Here is a 16947-nt window from a genome sequence, read left to right on the forward strand (position 1 = left end):
CTGATCGAGACTTTTTAAAACTTGGTATGTAAAACGGAACACAATACTCCAATCGAGGCCTGACCAAGGCAGAGTTAGAGTGGGATTATTACCTTCTGCAACCTTGACTCCATGTCCCTCTTGATGTTCTCTTCAAGATATCATTGACCTTCTTGGCAGTTGTGTTGCAATGTTGGGACATAGGTTCTACTGGTACACCCAAGTCTTTCTCATATGGAGTGCTTGCTCTTCAGCCAGATTTTCCCCATTCTGTACATGTTTATTTTGTTTTGTTAGACTCATGAATTTACATTTCTCCTTGTTATAAACGTTATCCTATTTATTTCAAGCCTAAGTCTTTTTGAATGTTTTCCTTCTCCCCCAAATAATAGCCATTCCTCCTTGGTTACTACCCTCTGCAAATTTGGTAAGCATTACCTCAACTCCTATATCCATATCTCTTATAAAGACTCTGAACAGCATTGGATCTAGTCAAAGCCTATTTGAGATGACTCTCCATAGAGATTTCAACCCATTGATATCTCCCCTTTGAGTAGGATCCTTGAGCCAATTGTAAGTCCATTTAACGGTTGAGTTGGGAAACCCATGGACTTTATGAAAATATCTCAGTTAAATTTTGTATCAAGCTTCATAGAATGAATATATTTTCAAAGGCAAAACTGTATAAAAAGTAAATGGTTTTTAGGTTGAGTTTAATAAAAAAGAATTTATACCTGCAAGTAATAATCAAATGAAAACCAACATTTTCATTTCATACGAAGTGTGTGAATAGCTTTAAATGAAAACAAAAGAAAATTTGATCAAAAGTATTTATAAACTAAGACGGACTGACATATATGAACACCTGAAGACCAACTCGAGCAGATTCACAAAATAAGAGTATTTCATATTTTTAGATTTAATTGAGAGATGCTTTGGATTTAAAAACTTGACAACATTAAAAATTTATACTGTTTGCCTTGTGTGAAACTGAGTTGAAGAGAGATACTTGTAGAAATTAAATTTTCCCTGACTTTTATCTCAAAATCTGGACATGCTGTCAGGACTTAATATGCATGTTGCAATTATCTTTTAACCAGTAAAGAGGACTTCTGAAAGTGAAAAATATTTTTGGAATAGTTCACTGGATAGTAAGATTATGAGTCTGTACTACATTTCACCATATATACTTTTTGAGGAAGGAATAACTAGAGTTAAAATCAAGTCTGCTCATTTTATGAAAACAATGCCCAAGCAATCAATGCTATCTTTCCCAAATAACAAAGATTTCCTTTTTCTTCTTTAACAAGGTTCACTTAGCGCATTACCTCATACTGTGATTCACTGGGCTTTGTAGCATAAGAAATAATTTGCAGATTTCATACAATGTGCTAAGCCCAAATCAAATCAGCCACCTGATTGCATTTGGAGAGAAGCCTGCCTCTTGGCAGAAGCTGCTTCTTCAGTGTGTCGGGAGGCTGCAGATTGCCAGAGAGACGGTGGCACTCCAAAACTAATAGGCCCACTCATAGTCTTTTGAGCCGCCCAGCCAAGATGAAAACAGCCCATCTCGCCATGATGCTTTCTCCCTTCCAAGATACTTGAAAAGCTTTGCCTCTTTTGTGAGGTGGAGTGAGAAACGGGAAGAGAAAAACTCCAGGAGAGTTTCTTTGCTGGCCAGCATAATAGTAATCCTTGGGCAAGGAGTTGGACTAGATGACCTGCAAGATCCCTTCCAGTTCTATTAATATGTTAAATCTGTTAATCTGGGAACAGCCACGATGGACTCAGCCTGCAAACAGCCCCTCCCTCCACCATTATTTTAAACAGAAGGTTGGCATTTTCCTCCTTCTTGGGCACACTGAAAAAAATTACCTCTCCCTTTCACCCCTTGTGAAGGGATGCATTGGATCAGGGGCTAAGACGCTGAGCTTGTCTATCAGAAAATCAACAGTTCAGCGGTTCGAATCCCTAGCACTGCGTCACGGAGTGAGCTCCCGTTCCTTGTCCCAGCTTCTGCCAACCTAGCAGTTCGAAAGCATGTAAAAATGCAAGTAGAAAAAAATAGGGACCACTTTGGTTGGGAAGGGAACAGCGTTCCGTGCACCTTCAAAGGCGTTTAGTCATGCCAGCCACATGTCCACAGAGACACCTTCGGATAGCTCTGGCTCTTCAGCTTTGAAACAGAGATGAGCACTGGCTCCTAGAGCCAGAAACGACTAGCACGGATGTGCCAGGGGAAACTTTTACCTTTACACCTCTTGTAGAGAAAGTAGTTGGAGCCCAGCTTGTATGGAAGTCCCTTACTGATAAAAGGCAGCATCTCCAGCTACTCCCAGGCAGTGAATAAGCACCTGGCTCTTAGGGTGATTATCTTACTTTGCCTCTTCTGCTCATGATCTGCTTTCAAGTTGAACAATCGAGATTCAGCCTTGCTAATACAGGTAGTCCTTGACTTACAACAGTTCCTTTCTTGTCTTCCTCCCCCCACTACAGCTGCTCTAACAATTGGTTACAGCTCTGACACTCAACGTGGTACTTGTCTCGCCCACCCAACCCATTTTCATTTTTTGAAGAGTTTTTGTAACATCAAAGAATAGTGGTAGTTATAGTAATAACAGGGAAGTTAACATGGCGTAAAGCATCATTTATTTATTTATGCATTTATGTGGCCTCCCAACTGAGACAATGAGGGGGGAAATATAATCCACACAAGGTATCTCATTAACTTTCTAAAACAATAACATGGTGTTCGTATATATGGAGTTGAAATTGAAGTTGCTGGAAATTTATGGCCCAAATGAAGAAAAGTGATTTTTTCAAAGAATTTATGGAGCCATTGACAAACTTTTTGGTTTGAAAGTTCATGTTTGATAAGAATACAGAATAGAGAACACCAAAGTCGAAAGGGACCTTAGAGGTCTTCTAGTTCAACCCCCTTGGAGTTCAGTATGGCTTTGACACAGTAGACCACAACCGACTTCTTAGTAGGTTGGAAAACATGGGATAGACAGTATCACCACCAGATGGATTTGTAACTGGCTGACAAACCGCACTCAACGTATGGTCTTTATCCTATAATGCAGGGGTCCTCAACCACCGGGCCGCGGACCGGTCCCGGTCCGTGGAGCACTCTGTACCGGGCCGCAAAGAAAAAAAATGGCGGCTTTCTTCGCCTTCGGTGAATGCTGCTGGGATCGGGGATCAAGGACACAAATGAAAGAAGGGGAGGGAGGAAGCAACCGAAGCCTGTCCTGCTCTCTGGCTCAGCAGCTTCGGTTTCCTCCCGCCTGTTCCTCTCTTCAGTCGCTCTCTCGCTGCTCCACCAGCCCAGGAAGAAACTGCTTCAAAGAAGCCGGGGCGGGTGGCTTTTCCTGTCGCCGCAGCTCCTCCAAGCGCCGTTCACCCCACCCGCCCGCCCGCGCACGCTTCAATCCACAGTGCTCCGTTCTGCCTGCCTGCCTCTCTGGTTGTTTGGGAGCAGCTTCGCTGAGAATAATAACTATTCGCCTCTTTTTATCAGCCGAAGCTGCTCCGAAACGAAGGCAGGCAGGCAGAACGGAGCACTGGGCTGAACGCGCGGGCGGCGGGGTGGGGGTAAACGGGCGCTTCGGAGGAGCTGCGGCACAGGAAAAGCCACCCCGGCTTCTTTGAAGCAGTTTCTTCCTGGGCTGGTGGAGCAAGGAGAGCGACTGAGAGAGGAACGAGGCAGACACCTGAGGGAGGGAGGGAGACACCTGAGGGAGGCAGGGCGAGGCGCTCCTGAACTTGGTGGTTTGCTGGCAGACGTTTTATTACCCGACTAGGTAACAACATCAGATGTTACCTAGTCAGGTAATGAAACGTCTGCAAGCAAACCACCAAACTCGATTCTTCCCCGGTCCTTGAAAAAGTGTTTGTGCTTGAAACTGGTCCCTGGTACAAAAAAGGTTGGGGACCACTGCTATAATGAATGCCAAATGGATTTGGGAAACACTCCTGGCAATGGGCCATCAGCTCCCCTGGCCCTTGAAGGGAATCGTCGTATCTAAGAGCCGTGGTGGAGCAGTGGTTGGAATGCAGTATTGCAGGCTGACTCTGCCCATTGCCAGCAGTTCGATTCTCATTGGCTCAAGGTTGACTCAGCCTTCCATCTGTCAGCCCGACGTCATCTGTGGGCTGTCATTCGGAGGGACAGGACAGCCATGGACAATGCTATGAAATCCTGTGACTCCCGATCATTAAGCTGCTGCAACCTGCAGGCGTAATCGCACAGGGGAGCAAGTTCCTCTCAAGAAGACTAACTGAGCTGGTGCCTGCCGGTTGGGGCATGTTGGGATAATTGGGGCAGGGCACATCGGGTGTATAAAGGTGGTGGGACAGGCCAGTGACAGGCCCCTTCCTTTAATCTCGGTTAGCTTTCATTGTCTAGCAGCTGGTCAGTTAAGTACCGGCACACATTCCAGAGGAAGATAAACTGCTTACATCAATCAAACCCTGTTGTGGCTGTTGTGCTTTCTTTTCGGCGTGTGACGGAACCTAACACCATCCTTCCGAGGTGGGTAAAATGAGGACCCAGATTGTTGGGGGCAAGAGGCTGACTCTGTAAACCGCTTAGAGGGGGCTGGAAAGCACTGTGAAGCAGCATATAAGTCTAAGTGCCATTGCCCTTCCATCCATCCATCCATCCATCCAACCACTTAGAGAGTGCTGGAAAGCACTGTGAAGCGCCGTATTGCCCATCCATCCATCCATCCATCCATCCATCCATGATGTGCAATGGTTAGAATGCAGCATTGCAGGCTGACTCTGCCCACTGCCAGGAGTTCAATTCTGAGCAGTTCAAGGTTGACTCAGCCTTTCATCCTTCCGAGGTGGGTAAAATGAGGACCCAGATTGCTGGGGGCCAATATGCTGACTCTGCAAATCTGCTTAGAGTGGGCTGTGAAGCACTGCGAAGAGGTATATATGTGCTATTGCAATTCTACCTGGACGGCTCTGCACTTCTGCAGGCCTCCTCTGGGAAGAAACATTTAGCAACTGCCAGGAGGCTCTTTAAGGTCAGTGCCTGCATTTCAGTGGTGAACCCAACCGCTGACCCCAACTGGAAGCGCGAGCAGTGGAACCAGCTCCTTGCAGCCGGTAATTTCAAAGATGATGGGATCTTTTCATTTCTGTGCTCACAGAAGAGTGTCAAAACATACTGGAGCTGGAGTTTGTAATGGGATTTCAGACCTTTAATCTACCAGGTCAGTGGTTCAGATCCAAGCAAAGCCGTTACCTCTCCTGAATGTCTGAGGAACGTTATTTCAGTTCTGAGAAAGAGGGAGCCTCCCGACCCACTCTCATCCGGAGGAGATGCAGCCCAGACTGTCATTCTCTTCCTTGCATTTTTGAATTCTTCTCTCTCAGCTTTGCCCTTCCCCTAACCAGAGTCGTCCTTATTGGTTCTTCTCAACATGGACTATGCTCAATAATGTAACGTTTCACAGAAATTGGCCAGGAGAGATTTAAAATATTGCGTAGAGGATGTGAGGTGGTTATATGGTCTGGAGCAAGAAATATGGGGAGGGGGAAGCAAAAGGGAGGCAGGTGGTCTATGGACCTTTCAAAGGATAGAAGAAAGCCCATCAGTTGCTTTACCATAAATGCTGTCATTCCCGTTGGAATCTGAATCCGAGGAGGAAGGCAAACAGCTGACAGGGAGTGGGAGTGTGGCTCCATTGACTATGGAGGAAACTGGGGAAGGGCAAAGTCTGACTGGGCAGAGCAGGAGAGAGATAGAATAAAAGAGAAGGAATTCAGAGGAAGACCCAGGCCCAGCCCCTCTTCATCCTAGGGAAGAACGGAGAAGAGAGCAACGTGGGTTGCGTGGCTTACAGGGGAGGAAAGGGTCCTGATTCCCTTCATTAGCCACAACTGAATAGAATAGGGAATGGAGTAGAGTAGAATAGAATAGAATAGAATAGAATAGAATAGAATAGAATAGAATAGAATAGAATAGAATAGAATAGAATAGAATACAAATACAAATAGAAGTTGGAAGAAACCTTGGAGGTCTTCTAGTCCAAACCCCTGCTCAAGCAGGAGAACCTATACCAGTGGTGGCTAACCTTTTTGTGCCAAAAATTGTGCGCACGCTTGCGCTCGCATGCCAGCACCCAGAAGGCAATGTGTGCCCCCCATACTCCCTACGCATGCACGCGCAATCCCCACCCACCCACCCCCTCCACTCCTTTACAAGCACTTGCCTCACAGCTGATTTTCAGTGGGTTTGAGGTTTTTGGCCTCCCAGAGGTTTGAGGAAGGCTTCTGCAGGCTTTGCAGGCCGAAAACTAGCCCCGTTTCATCACTTCCAGTATTTTCGGAAAACCGGAAGTGATGAAACGGGCCTAGTTTTCGGCCTGCAAGCCTGCGAAGCCTTCCTCAAGCCTTTGGGAGGCTGAAGAAGGCCTCAAACCCGCTGAAAATCAGCTGTGAGACACGCGCATGCGCAGTGAGGTAAGTTTGCCTGCAGCTCGTGTGCCAGCAGAAATGGCTCTGCCATAGGTTCACCATCATGGTCCTATAACCATTCGGACAAGTTATCTTCTTCAAAACCTCCAGTGATGGAGCAGTCACAGCTTCTGGAGGCAAGCCCTTCTATTGATCAATTGTTCGCACTGTCAAGAATTTCTCCTTACTTCTAGGTTGGATTTCTCTTTGATAAGTTTCCGTCTTCTACTTCATGTCCTGTCCTCAGGTGCTTTGGAGAATACACTGATTTGGTATCTTTGCAGTTGATTTCTATTCCCAAACAACAATGATTTTCAATTATCTCTGGCTGCTTTGTTTACAGCAATATGATGCTAAAGATATGAAATGAAGGATGCAGGTTAAGACAAAGGTAACAGGGATTGTTACAGAGACTGCAAACCAGATTTTGAGGAGAGAGACTGAAGGAATTGGGATATTTTGGGAAGGGCTGTGCAAGGAGGACACAATGGCACTTCTCCCAGAAAGGATGCTTTGGAGTAGAAAATCGAGATCCGTTCTCTTTCATTCCTGAATGCAAAACATAGAACAATGCCTTTAAGGGCAGGAAATGCTGATGATGTGCTAACTGTCAGAGCAGCTGGACAGCGCAATGTATGACCCAGAGAGGTGGTGGACTCCACTTTGCTGGTTATGTTCAAGGGGAGACTGGAATCCTGTAATTTGGATTCTTCCATAGCCCTGAATGACCCTTTGCAGCTCTTCCTTGTACTTCAAACTGTTTACAAAGGAGGTTTTGTTTGTCATATCTTTTCAAGGGACTTTAAAATCTTCCAGATTTTAAGAATTACCCTTATGCACTACCTTGAGCTTTGGCAGTGTTGAAAACTGCAACTAGTATGATGTCCGATATCTATGGTTCTTCCTTCCTTTCTCTGAAGCCCATAAACTGAAAAGAGCCAGTGGAAAACTTCTGTCTGGGGTCTTTGGGATTGAGCCAAAGCCAGCCATGGAAGTTGTCACAAAGCATAAGAAAAAAAAACACGCACCTCTTGACCATTTCATAAATAGTATGCAAGACTGCTACACCCCATGCATGAATTTCAACCAATATTCTTGTGTCCTTTGACAGAAATATGTAAAGCTAAATTTCTTTCACTTAATAAAAGAACTTTGGCAGAGGGGTGAATTTCTCCATCCGGCAATAAAAGTCAACCCATCATCCATGAAGTTTTCAAGATGAAGTTGCTTCCGGACATGGATCCGGGTCTTAAATATACAGCAAAATTTAATCTCCTTGGCAGTTCAGGTCAAACAAGGCTCCCATCTTGATGCCATATTGTAAGTTTGCAACCCTGGGAAATACTTGTTGGGGGGAAAAGAACAATACAAAGGAAAAGCAGAGGGAATAAGGAGTTAATGGCAAAGGTTTGTACTGTTTGTACTCTGGCTTTAAATCAAAAGTAGCACCCAGTGTGAGGAAATTGGGGTTGATTAGAGACAGCAAAAGATTACGGTGGATCATAAGCCCACCATATATAGACCACTAGTCCCACCATTAGGAAGGATGCCAGCCTAGATCTGATACCAGAAAACATGATTGCCCCTCCCCCAAGGGATTACTTTTGCATCCACTGGGAATTTTTCAATACAGGTAGTCCTCGACTTACGCTTACAACTGAATCAAATATTGGTTAAGTGAGTTTTGCCCCATTTTATGACCTTTCTTGTCAAAGTTGTTAAGTGAATCTGTCAACTCAAGAAGCATTCCTGTGCCTGTTTTCAAGTTGCCATAAGCAGGACGGGGGAAAACCTGAAGGAGCAGTATGGCAATTAAAACCAGAAGTACATTGCACACTTATCTTACAAAGATTGTAGCCTAGGCTACCGGATATTCTGCCTGGGAAAATCCTTCATTGGAGAATGTGATTGATGACACCCAGCTCATGAGCGAACTTCGTTGGAGAATCTGATTTATGACATACCCCGGGGGGAGGGGGGAAACAGGGTCACAGGTGACCATAAATTATATGTGGCAGAATTGGCTTCATATAACATGTTGCTCCTAATAAATCTTTTTGATTGTTTTGAAGCTTGGCTTTAATTAGAGCAATCGCTGGAACCCTGACAGAATCACTGCAGCTGTGAAGTTTGTAACACAACTGTTAAGTGAATCTGGCTTCCCCACTGACTAATCAGAAGGTCGCAAAAAGGATCACATAACCCTGGGACACTGCAACCGTCATAAATACGAGCCAGTTGCCAAGCGTCTGAATTTTGACCACATGACCATAGGGATGTTGCAATGGACATAAATGTGGAAAATGGTCATAAGTCACTGTAAGGATGTGCCTCTCCTCTCCACTCAAGAAAGTAGAACTTTTGAAACACTTAGCAGTTCAAAAGGAAAGGAAAAGGAAAGGAAAGGGATAGCAAGACAAAGAAAGCAAAGAAAGAAAATAATGGAACGTGCAGAAATGAGTAGATTGACATTTGCCATTAGAGAGCGAGAAGAAAAAGAATATTATAAAATGTGGGATTTATTTTATCAGTGGTTAGACAAGAAAATAGAGAAATATAACATAACATAATATAAACATAACATGATAGTTAAGATAAAATAATGTAATAATATACTATAAGCGATTACTATGGAAAGAATTATAATATGATAGATATTCTATGTTTGATTATTTAGAAATGAATGATACCATAAACTAGGCTTTATAATAGTTGATTCTTGCTCGAAAAAAATTAGATTAATTTGTAATTACAGTCTGACAATGATTTGACAATAATATGATACTAAGTGGATAGTCGTTATATACAATATGAATGGTAACATAATGGAATGACGATATTGTGCACAAGAGATATGTACCAACCGACACACTGTGTAATGGATGCCATGCCCTTGGTGGAGAGCAACTCTGAGGGAGAGGAGGAACAGCCAACAGGGAGTGGGAGTGTGGCTCCAGAGGTTGTGGAGGAGGCTGGGGAAGGGCAGAGGCCGGCTGGGCAGTCAGAGGAAGAACCAGGCCCATCTCCTCTGCATCCTAGGACACGCAGGGAGGAACGGAGAAGGCAACAACTTGCCTTTATGAGAGAGGAAGCAGCCATGATCCTCCTCATTGGTTGCAGCTGTGGAGACTAGTATATAAGAGAGACGATTACAACACAGCGTTGCCAGAAGCAAAGCGTGTGTTATTTTGGGGCTGAAGTTATCTTGGTTGGCGTCCTTCCAACAGACTGTGCCTTGTTATCTCCATGAATTTGGTAATTACATATCCTGGTCCGTTGTGGAATTTCCTTCATTGTAGTTTGTTTGTTTGTTTTTTATTTCACCTCTATCATTAAGTTCGGACTGTATTGCTTTCTTTTGAAGACTATTTTTGAATAAGTTTTATCTCCAGCTGAGAATTATTGAACAGTGGGGCCAGGTTAGAGGCATTAAAAGACATTTATTTACCGTATTTGGGTGTTAAGGCGTTGGAAAACAGCCTCAAGTGGGGGGGGGGGGTTTTTTGCCGGTAAATACATTGTTGTCACTCGGGCAAGGGCGGGCGGGCCTGCCCGGGTCCCCCCCCTCCCCCCCTCGCCCGGCGGGGGGGGGGGCGGGCGGGGGGGGGGGGGGGGGGGGGGGGGGGGGGGGGGGGGGGGGGGGGGGGCGCCCCCCCCCGGCCGCCCGGGCGTGGGGGCCGGGGGGGGGAGAAGGTGGTGGGGTGGGGGCCCCTGGGCGCGGCGGGCTCCTCCCCCTTGCCGGGGGGCGGTGGGGCGGGGCTCGGCCGTGGGCCCGCTGGGCGCCCCCCCCGGCCGGGCCCTTGGGAAAGGGCGGTGGGGGTGGCCCCGCCCCTGCCCCCTCCTCTGCCCTCCCCCCCCGCTGCGCCCCCGGCCGGGCCCCCAGCGCCCGGCCGCCGGCCGGCGGGGGGGGCTGGGGGGGCCGGCCCCCCGGCCTTTTTTGGATTTTGTTACTTTGTAGTTTGGGGAAAGGGGGCTCTTTCGTACCCGTGTTACACCCTTTTTGTTGAGATGACTTTTGCCCCTACTGCCTCCAAGTGGGGGGGGGTCTTATCTGGGTAACCTTTTGGTGGAATTTGGGTCTTTACCCCCGCCAATTTGGGTCTTTTGGATTTTGCTTTGTGTTACACTCCGGGTCATCACAATGGAAAGAAGATTTTATTTAATGTTGTATGTTATATGTTTCGTGTTCGTTTATATTTGTTGCTTAAAATTTTAAAAAAAAATTCAAAAAAAAAGAAAGCAGGACCTGAGGATTCCTGCGCAATTTATTTATTTATTTTATTTATTTGATTTGCCAATTGTTTACAAGATAATAAGTATAAGTGTATACATAGTTGTGAATACATGAAATGGGTACATATAAGAAAAATAAAAGAAGAATAAGAGAAACAATAGGACAGGGACGGTAGGCACGTTTGTGCGCTTATGCACGCCCCCTACAGACCTCTTAGGAAAGGGGTGAGGTCAATAGTAGACAGTCTAAGGTTAAAGTTTTTGGGGTTTGGGGAAGAAACTACAGAGTCGGGTAGAGTATTCCAGACATTGACCACTCTATTGCTGAAGTCGTATTTCCTGCAATCAAGTTTGGTGCGGTTAACTTTGAGTTTGTATCTATTGTGTGCTCTTGTGTTGTTATGGTTGAAGCTGAAGTATTCATTGACAGGTAGGACATTGCAATGTATGATTTTATATACCATGCTTAAATCAGACCGAAGACGGCATAATTCAAGGTTTTCTAGTTCTAGAATTTCAAGTCTGGTGGCATAAGGTATTCTACAACGAGTAGAGGAGTGGAGAATTCCGTTAGATTAAACCCGTTAGAGGCCCCTCCCCTCAGTCCGGCATTGAATAAGCCAATCCGCAGATGGGAAAGATGTTTTGAGAATCGCAGACTGAGAAGGTGATAAGAAGCTGTTCTCAGCATTCATTGCTTGCTGGAGGCTCCGGAGCTGAGACAAAACAGGTGGGCCTCCCCGCTTACATTCCCAAGAAGGTAAATCAAAGTACAGGATACAGAGGCATCAGGAAAAAGGCTATAAACTAAAGAATGCACCCAGGCCCCCTCCCCACCAGAATGGCAATGTCCCGATAGGGATCTATGAGAGCTGACAGTCACTTTTTCCAGTGTCGTCATAACTTTGAACAGTCACTAAATGAGTTGTAAGTCAAAGACTACCTGTATAGGCTGCTTGTCCTTTGGCTGTGGATAGGGCTGTCCAGAAGTTACTACCTGTAGCCTTGAAAACAGACTGTTCATTTTCTGTTCTGCAAAGGAAACATGGTTTTAATGTATGTATTTATTGATTTTAAGCACTGCTGGTTTTATTTTTTTAATTTAATTATGCTCTCTTATAAATGTTCTCTTATTAATGGTTTGGGGTTTGGGATTCTTCCAGGAGCTGGAGAATAGAAATAAAATTAAACTACTATAACTAAAGTGTAGTTTGGAAGAAAATTAAATAAGACTGATTGTTTCCTCTTTGTTAATGGAAGGAAAAGAGTGCCAGAGAGAACGGCCTCTGGCTCACCTGCTTTCACAGCGTTTCCCAAATTACCTTGTGGGATTTCAGCTGCAGAACTAGGGTTGAATGTTCTACATGAAAAAGCAATTATTGTACGGGGAAGTTGAAGAAAACCTTAAATGAGATTGAATCAAAAAAAAGGTTTCTCTCCAGTGACATAATTCTGCACTGCAAGGCTCCCAGGCATGCGCATACATGGAAAAAGTTTAAGAGAGGATCAACTAAGATGATCAAAGGCCTGGAGACCAAACCATATGAAGGAATGGGTGCAAGTTTTGGGCCTGGTTAACCTAAAGAAAAGAAGAATTAGGGGTAATAGACAGCATAGCGGTATTCCAGTATTTGACGGGCTGCTACGAAGAAGAGGGGGTCAAATTATTCTCCAAAGCACCTGAAGGCAGGACAAGAAGCAATGGGTGGAAACTAACCAAAGAGAGAAGCAACTTGGAATTAAGGAGAAACTTCCTCACAGTGAATCAATTAACCAGTGGAACAGAAGTTGCCTCCAAAAATCGTGGGTACTCCATCAGTGGATGTTTTTTAAGAAGAGTCTAGAATCTAGATCGGGGTCTCCAACCTTGGCAACTTTTAAGACCTGTAGACTTCAACTCCTTGCTTGCTGACTGAGGAATTCTGGGAGTTGAAGTCCACAAGTCTTAAAAATTGCCAAGGTTGGAGACCCCTGATCTAGATAGTCACTTATCTGAAATGGTATAGGTTCTCCTGCTTGAACAGGGGGCTGGACTAGAAGACCTCCAAGGTCTCTTCCAGCTTCTCTTCTCTTCTCTTCTCCTACAATCCCTACAAACACCACAAGACAAGCACAACTTTGGGAGCAATAAACCCTGCGGGGATCCCTTGATATTTGCTCCTGTTCCTTGGAGGCCAGTAGAGTTGCTGCAACTACAACAATGCCATTTGGCTGAATCATTTTCTTGATATCGTCTTGATTGGCTCCATAGAAACGGAAAGGAAAACCTGGAAGTAGCTCTGCAAATGATGTGGTCCCCAAAGATGAATCCTACCTGGCTGCTGGAATTATTTTTAGTAACCCTAATACTTCCTCCTCAGAGAAAATCCTCAGATTATGTGCAAAGAAGAACAAAGCGCCTTCAAGATCTTGCCGGATTCATTATTTCTATTTCCAAGTAAGTATCTTGTTGCATTCTCCAGGGCCTCTGAAAGTGACAGCCGAAAGCTGCAGCTTGAATTTCTTATAAGAGGCAGATCAATAATCTGGCTGGGTCTAAGAGAGGCAACTCGTTGGCAACCACATCATTTCAGAGTCGTCATTTTTGAGCAATTCCTTCCTTCCCTTTCAGCAGCGTGACTGAAACGAGGAAAGTTTTTCCTTACGTTTGTTGCATTTTAACTTTGTCATGCCCCTGTTAGAATCTGACTCTGAGAGAGAGGAGGAACAGCTGTCAGGGGTTGGGAGTTTGGCTCTGGAGGGTGTGGAGGAAACTGGGGAAGGGCAGAGGCTGGCTGGGCATTCAGAGGAAGACCCAGGCCCATCCCCTCTTCATCCTAGGGAGGAGCAGAGAAGGGAGAAACGTGAATGGTGTGGTCTGGGAGGGGGGGAAGGAGCCCTGATCCCCTTCATAGGCTGCAGCTGGGAAGACTGTTTAAAAGGACAAACTGTGCATGGCCCAGTGCTGGAAGCAAAGTGTGAAATAATTCAAGTCTCAGTTTTTATCTGAGTTCTGGAGTCCTTCCCAGTGTGTGTATTTTGATATCTGTGGACGTCTTCAAGCCCTTATCCTGCCTTGTCTCATTAATTGCTTCTGTGTGGTTTGTGTTGTTTTTTCTATTTATAATTTATATGTATTTTGAGTTGGAATGGAATTTCTTCCTTTTTGCAACTGTTCGTGGGGGAGTTTTTTCTCTAGTCAATGCTAATTGGACCTTTGAAGCCAATATATATTTTTCAATCGTGTGTCGATTAGATACATATTTCATGTGCTTAACAATTACTAATTATATTCTTCTTATCAATATAACAATGATCACATTCCCATATATATAATATAAGTAATATTCAGTATATCTATTACACTAGTTTCTCTTATTGCTTTATAAATACACCTAATCCCTTTTCTTTTATTTTTGCATTTTAACTTTCTGAAAATTACCAATTACATATAAGTGCCCAGTCTTCTTCTTTGATTCTGTCCCCTCCCCAACTCCCTGTCCCATAACAAAAAAACTGTGATTAAACGCTCAGTGTCACTTATAAATGCATTAGAAGTAGTCTGCTCTAATTTCATATTATCAAGGATTCGCATCAGTTCTGGTTCACTTAGCATTTCCAAAGTGACAGACAGTAAAAGATAAAAATAAAATATATTTAAAAAAAGAATTCAGGAGCAGGAAGAAAAGCAAAATATAGCATAAAAAAGGAGGAAAGCTGGTGAAAGATGTTATTTTTAATTTTTATTGAGTTATAAAATATTATAAGATACAAAATATGAAAGTAAATAGGAAAACAGTGGAGAGGAAGCGGGGGAAGAGAAATGAGGAGGGATAAGAAAAAAGAAAAAGAAGCATTTACATTAAAATCAAATCACAACTTTTTGCTTTTTCATAATAATATGAACAAGCCGTTTCTATAGAAATAGTTATTGATTTTTATTGGTGTGATTGTTATTATTATTGAATGATAAATGGTCTTCATTTTAGCTAGCATAAACATGGATCTGCTACATGACCAATTTTCCATCTATTACACGGGTGTCAAACTCACCATGTCACATTGCCATCACATGACATATCATGATGTTTTTCCCCTTCGCAGAGCTGGGGTGGGCGTGGCCTGTGCGTGACACATCTCACCCACGGGCCTCTGGTTTGACACTCCTGATTATTAGAATTCCAAATCTCGAACTATATTCCATTAATTGCCTCGAAATATGGCCATTTGAATAGAATAGAAATAGAATAGAAATAGAATTCTTTATTGGCCAAGTGTGATTGGACACACAAGGAATTTGTCTTGGTGCAAATGCTCTCAGAAAAGATACACTTGTCAAGCATCACCAGGTGCAACACTTAATCATAGTCATAGGGTACAATAAGACTAGACTAGACTAGACAAGAATAGAATAGAATAGAATAGAATAGAATAGAATAGAATAGAATAGAATAGAATAGAATTCAATTCCTTATTGGCCAAGTGCGATTGGACACACAAGGAATTTGTCTTGGTGCAAATGCTCTCAGAAAAGATACATTTGTCAAGCATCACCAGGTGCAACACTTAATGATAGTCATAGGGTACAATAAGACTAGACTAGACTAGACTAGACTAGACTAGACTAGACTAGAATAGAATAGAATAGAATAGAATAGAATAGAATAGAATAGAATAGAATAGAATAGAATAGAATAGAATAGAATAATAGAATAGAATTCAATTCCTTATTGGCCAAGTGCGATTGGACACACAAGGAATTTGTCTTGGTGCAAATGCTCTCAGTGTACATAAAAAGAAAAGATACATTCGTCAAGAGTCAAGAATCATCAGTTAATGATAGTCATAGGGTACAATAAGCAATCAAATCATACTAGGAAACAGTCAATATAAATCCTAAGGATACAAGCGACAAGGTTACAGTCATACAGTCACAAGTGGGAGGGGGATGGGTGATAAGGAGTGATGAGAATGTTAACAGTAGTAGAAGTGCAGACTTTGTAAATAGTTGGACAGTGTTGAGGGATTATTTGTTTAGCAGAGTGATGGTGTTCGGGAGAATAACTCCCCTTGTGTCTAGTTGTTCTGGTGTGCAGGGCTCTATACTACAGCATCGTTTTGAGGGAAGGAGTTGAAACAGTTTATGTCCGGGATGTGAGGGCTGTGAATGTTTCACTCGCCCTGTGGAATAGCAGTGGGGTGAGCAGTACTTCCAATTGCCCAGAGTCTAAACAGGACTTTCTGCAGCTCTTTAAAGCAGCATCTTTTCCCAGGAAAAGGTGCATCAACTGCAAAAGGCAATCTTGAAAAAATCCTCGGTTTAAAGAGTTGCCAAGAGGCGCTGGGTGGGTGTGTAGGAATACTGAAGCCCCTGTAAATCTGAAGCCCCACCCAGAGCTATATAGATAATCCTTGACATACGACCACAATTGAGCCCAAAATTTGTTGCTAAGTGAGACATTTGTTAAAGCGAGTTTAGCCCCGTTTTACGACCTTTCTTGCCACCCTTGTTAAGTGAATCACTGTCATTGTTAAGTTAGTAACGCATTTGTTCAGGGAGTCCAGCTTCCCCTTTGACTTTGCTTTTCCCAGAGTCGCAAAAGAGGATCATGTGATCCCGGGACATTGCAATCGTCATAAATACGAGTCCGTTGACAAGCATCTGAATTTTGATTCCATGGCTCTGGGGATGCTGCAATGGTCATGAGTGTGAAAAAGAGTCACAATGTCAGCGTTCCAGCAAATCTCCATTCCGCCCAATAACTCTGAGACAGACATCTTCTCAAAGGTTTATTTTGGATAGCAACTGGTGCAACTGGGGAATCCTGAATTGGAAAGTTCTGGGCTTCCTTGCCATAAGTAAAAACTACAAATCCACCCCAACTGCACCCATCATCACATCACGTGCCCCAATCACCATCCGTCCCAACTTGAGATTCCCCTCACCCAGGTGCAGAAATAACATGACCTTGAATTAGAAAAAAGAATGCTATTATGTCTGACTACATGCACTCCAAGAAACTCCCCCCTCCCACTTTCCCAGGGTCAACTATGGCAGCGTGGGAGCATCTGGTCTCAATAGGGCTTCCAATGCTGACGCACACAAGTCACTTTTGTCAGTGCTGTTGTAACTTCAAAGGGTCACTAGATGAACAGGTTGTAAGTCGAGGATGACCTGCTATGTGTTTGTGTAATTCCAAGGCAAGGTGTATGAGATCTTCAGAATTCACTTCCCATCCAGTAGCAGCTGTGGAGAAGATTCCTCTTTCTGTGTGTGGTTGA

The 16947-nt window shown here is 43.9% G+C and overlaps 1 protein-coding gene across 2 annotated transcripts in view; it reads left to right on the forward strand.

The window, feature by feature from the left end:
• The window catches only part of CHST8 (carbohydrate sulfotransferase 8), a 336215-nt gene that overhangs the window by 275647 nt on the left and 43621 nt on the right, over nt 1–16947 (forward strand). Inside the window, exon 1 of one of the 2 annotated variants that reach the window (XM_087971793.1) lies at nt 12963–13123. The exons of the other annotated variant lie outside the window; for it this stretch is intronic. Within the exon in view, the coding sequence (XP_087827919.1) occupies nt 13063–13123 (61 nt within the window). The 5' untranslated portion in view covers nt 12963–13062. Of the gene's footprint in view, nt 1–12962; nt 13124–16947 lie in introns of those variants that run through there. 2 annotated transcript variants of the gene reach the window in all.

Source organism: Notechis scutatus, chromosome 9 (assembly GCF_049901735.1).
Source record: "Notechis scutatus isolate UNSWTSFEM ecotype Mainland chromosome 9, rNotScu1.2, whole genome shotgun sequence".
Classification (NCBI taxonomy): Eukaryota; Metazoa; Chordata; class Lepidosauria; order Squamata; family Elapidae; genus Notechis; species Notechis scutatus.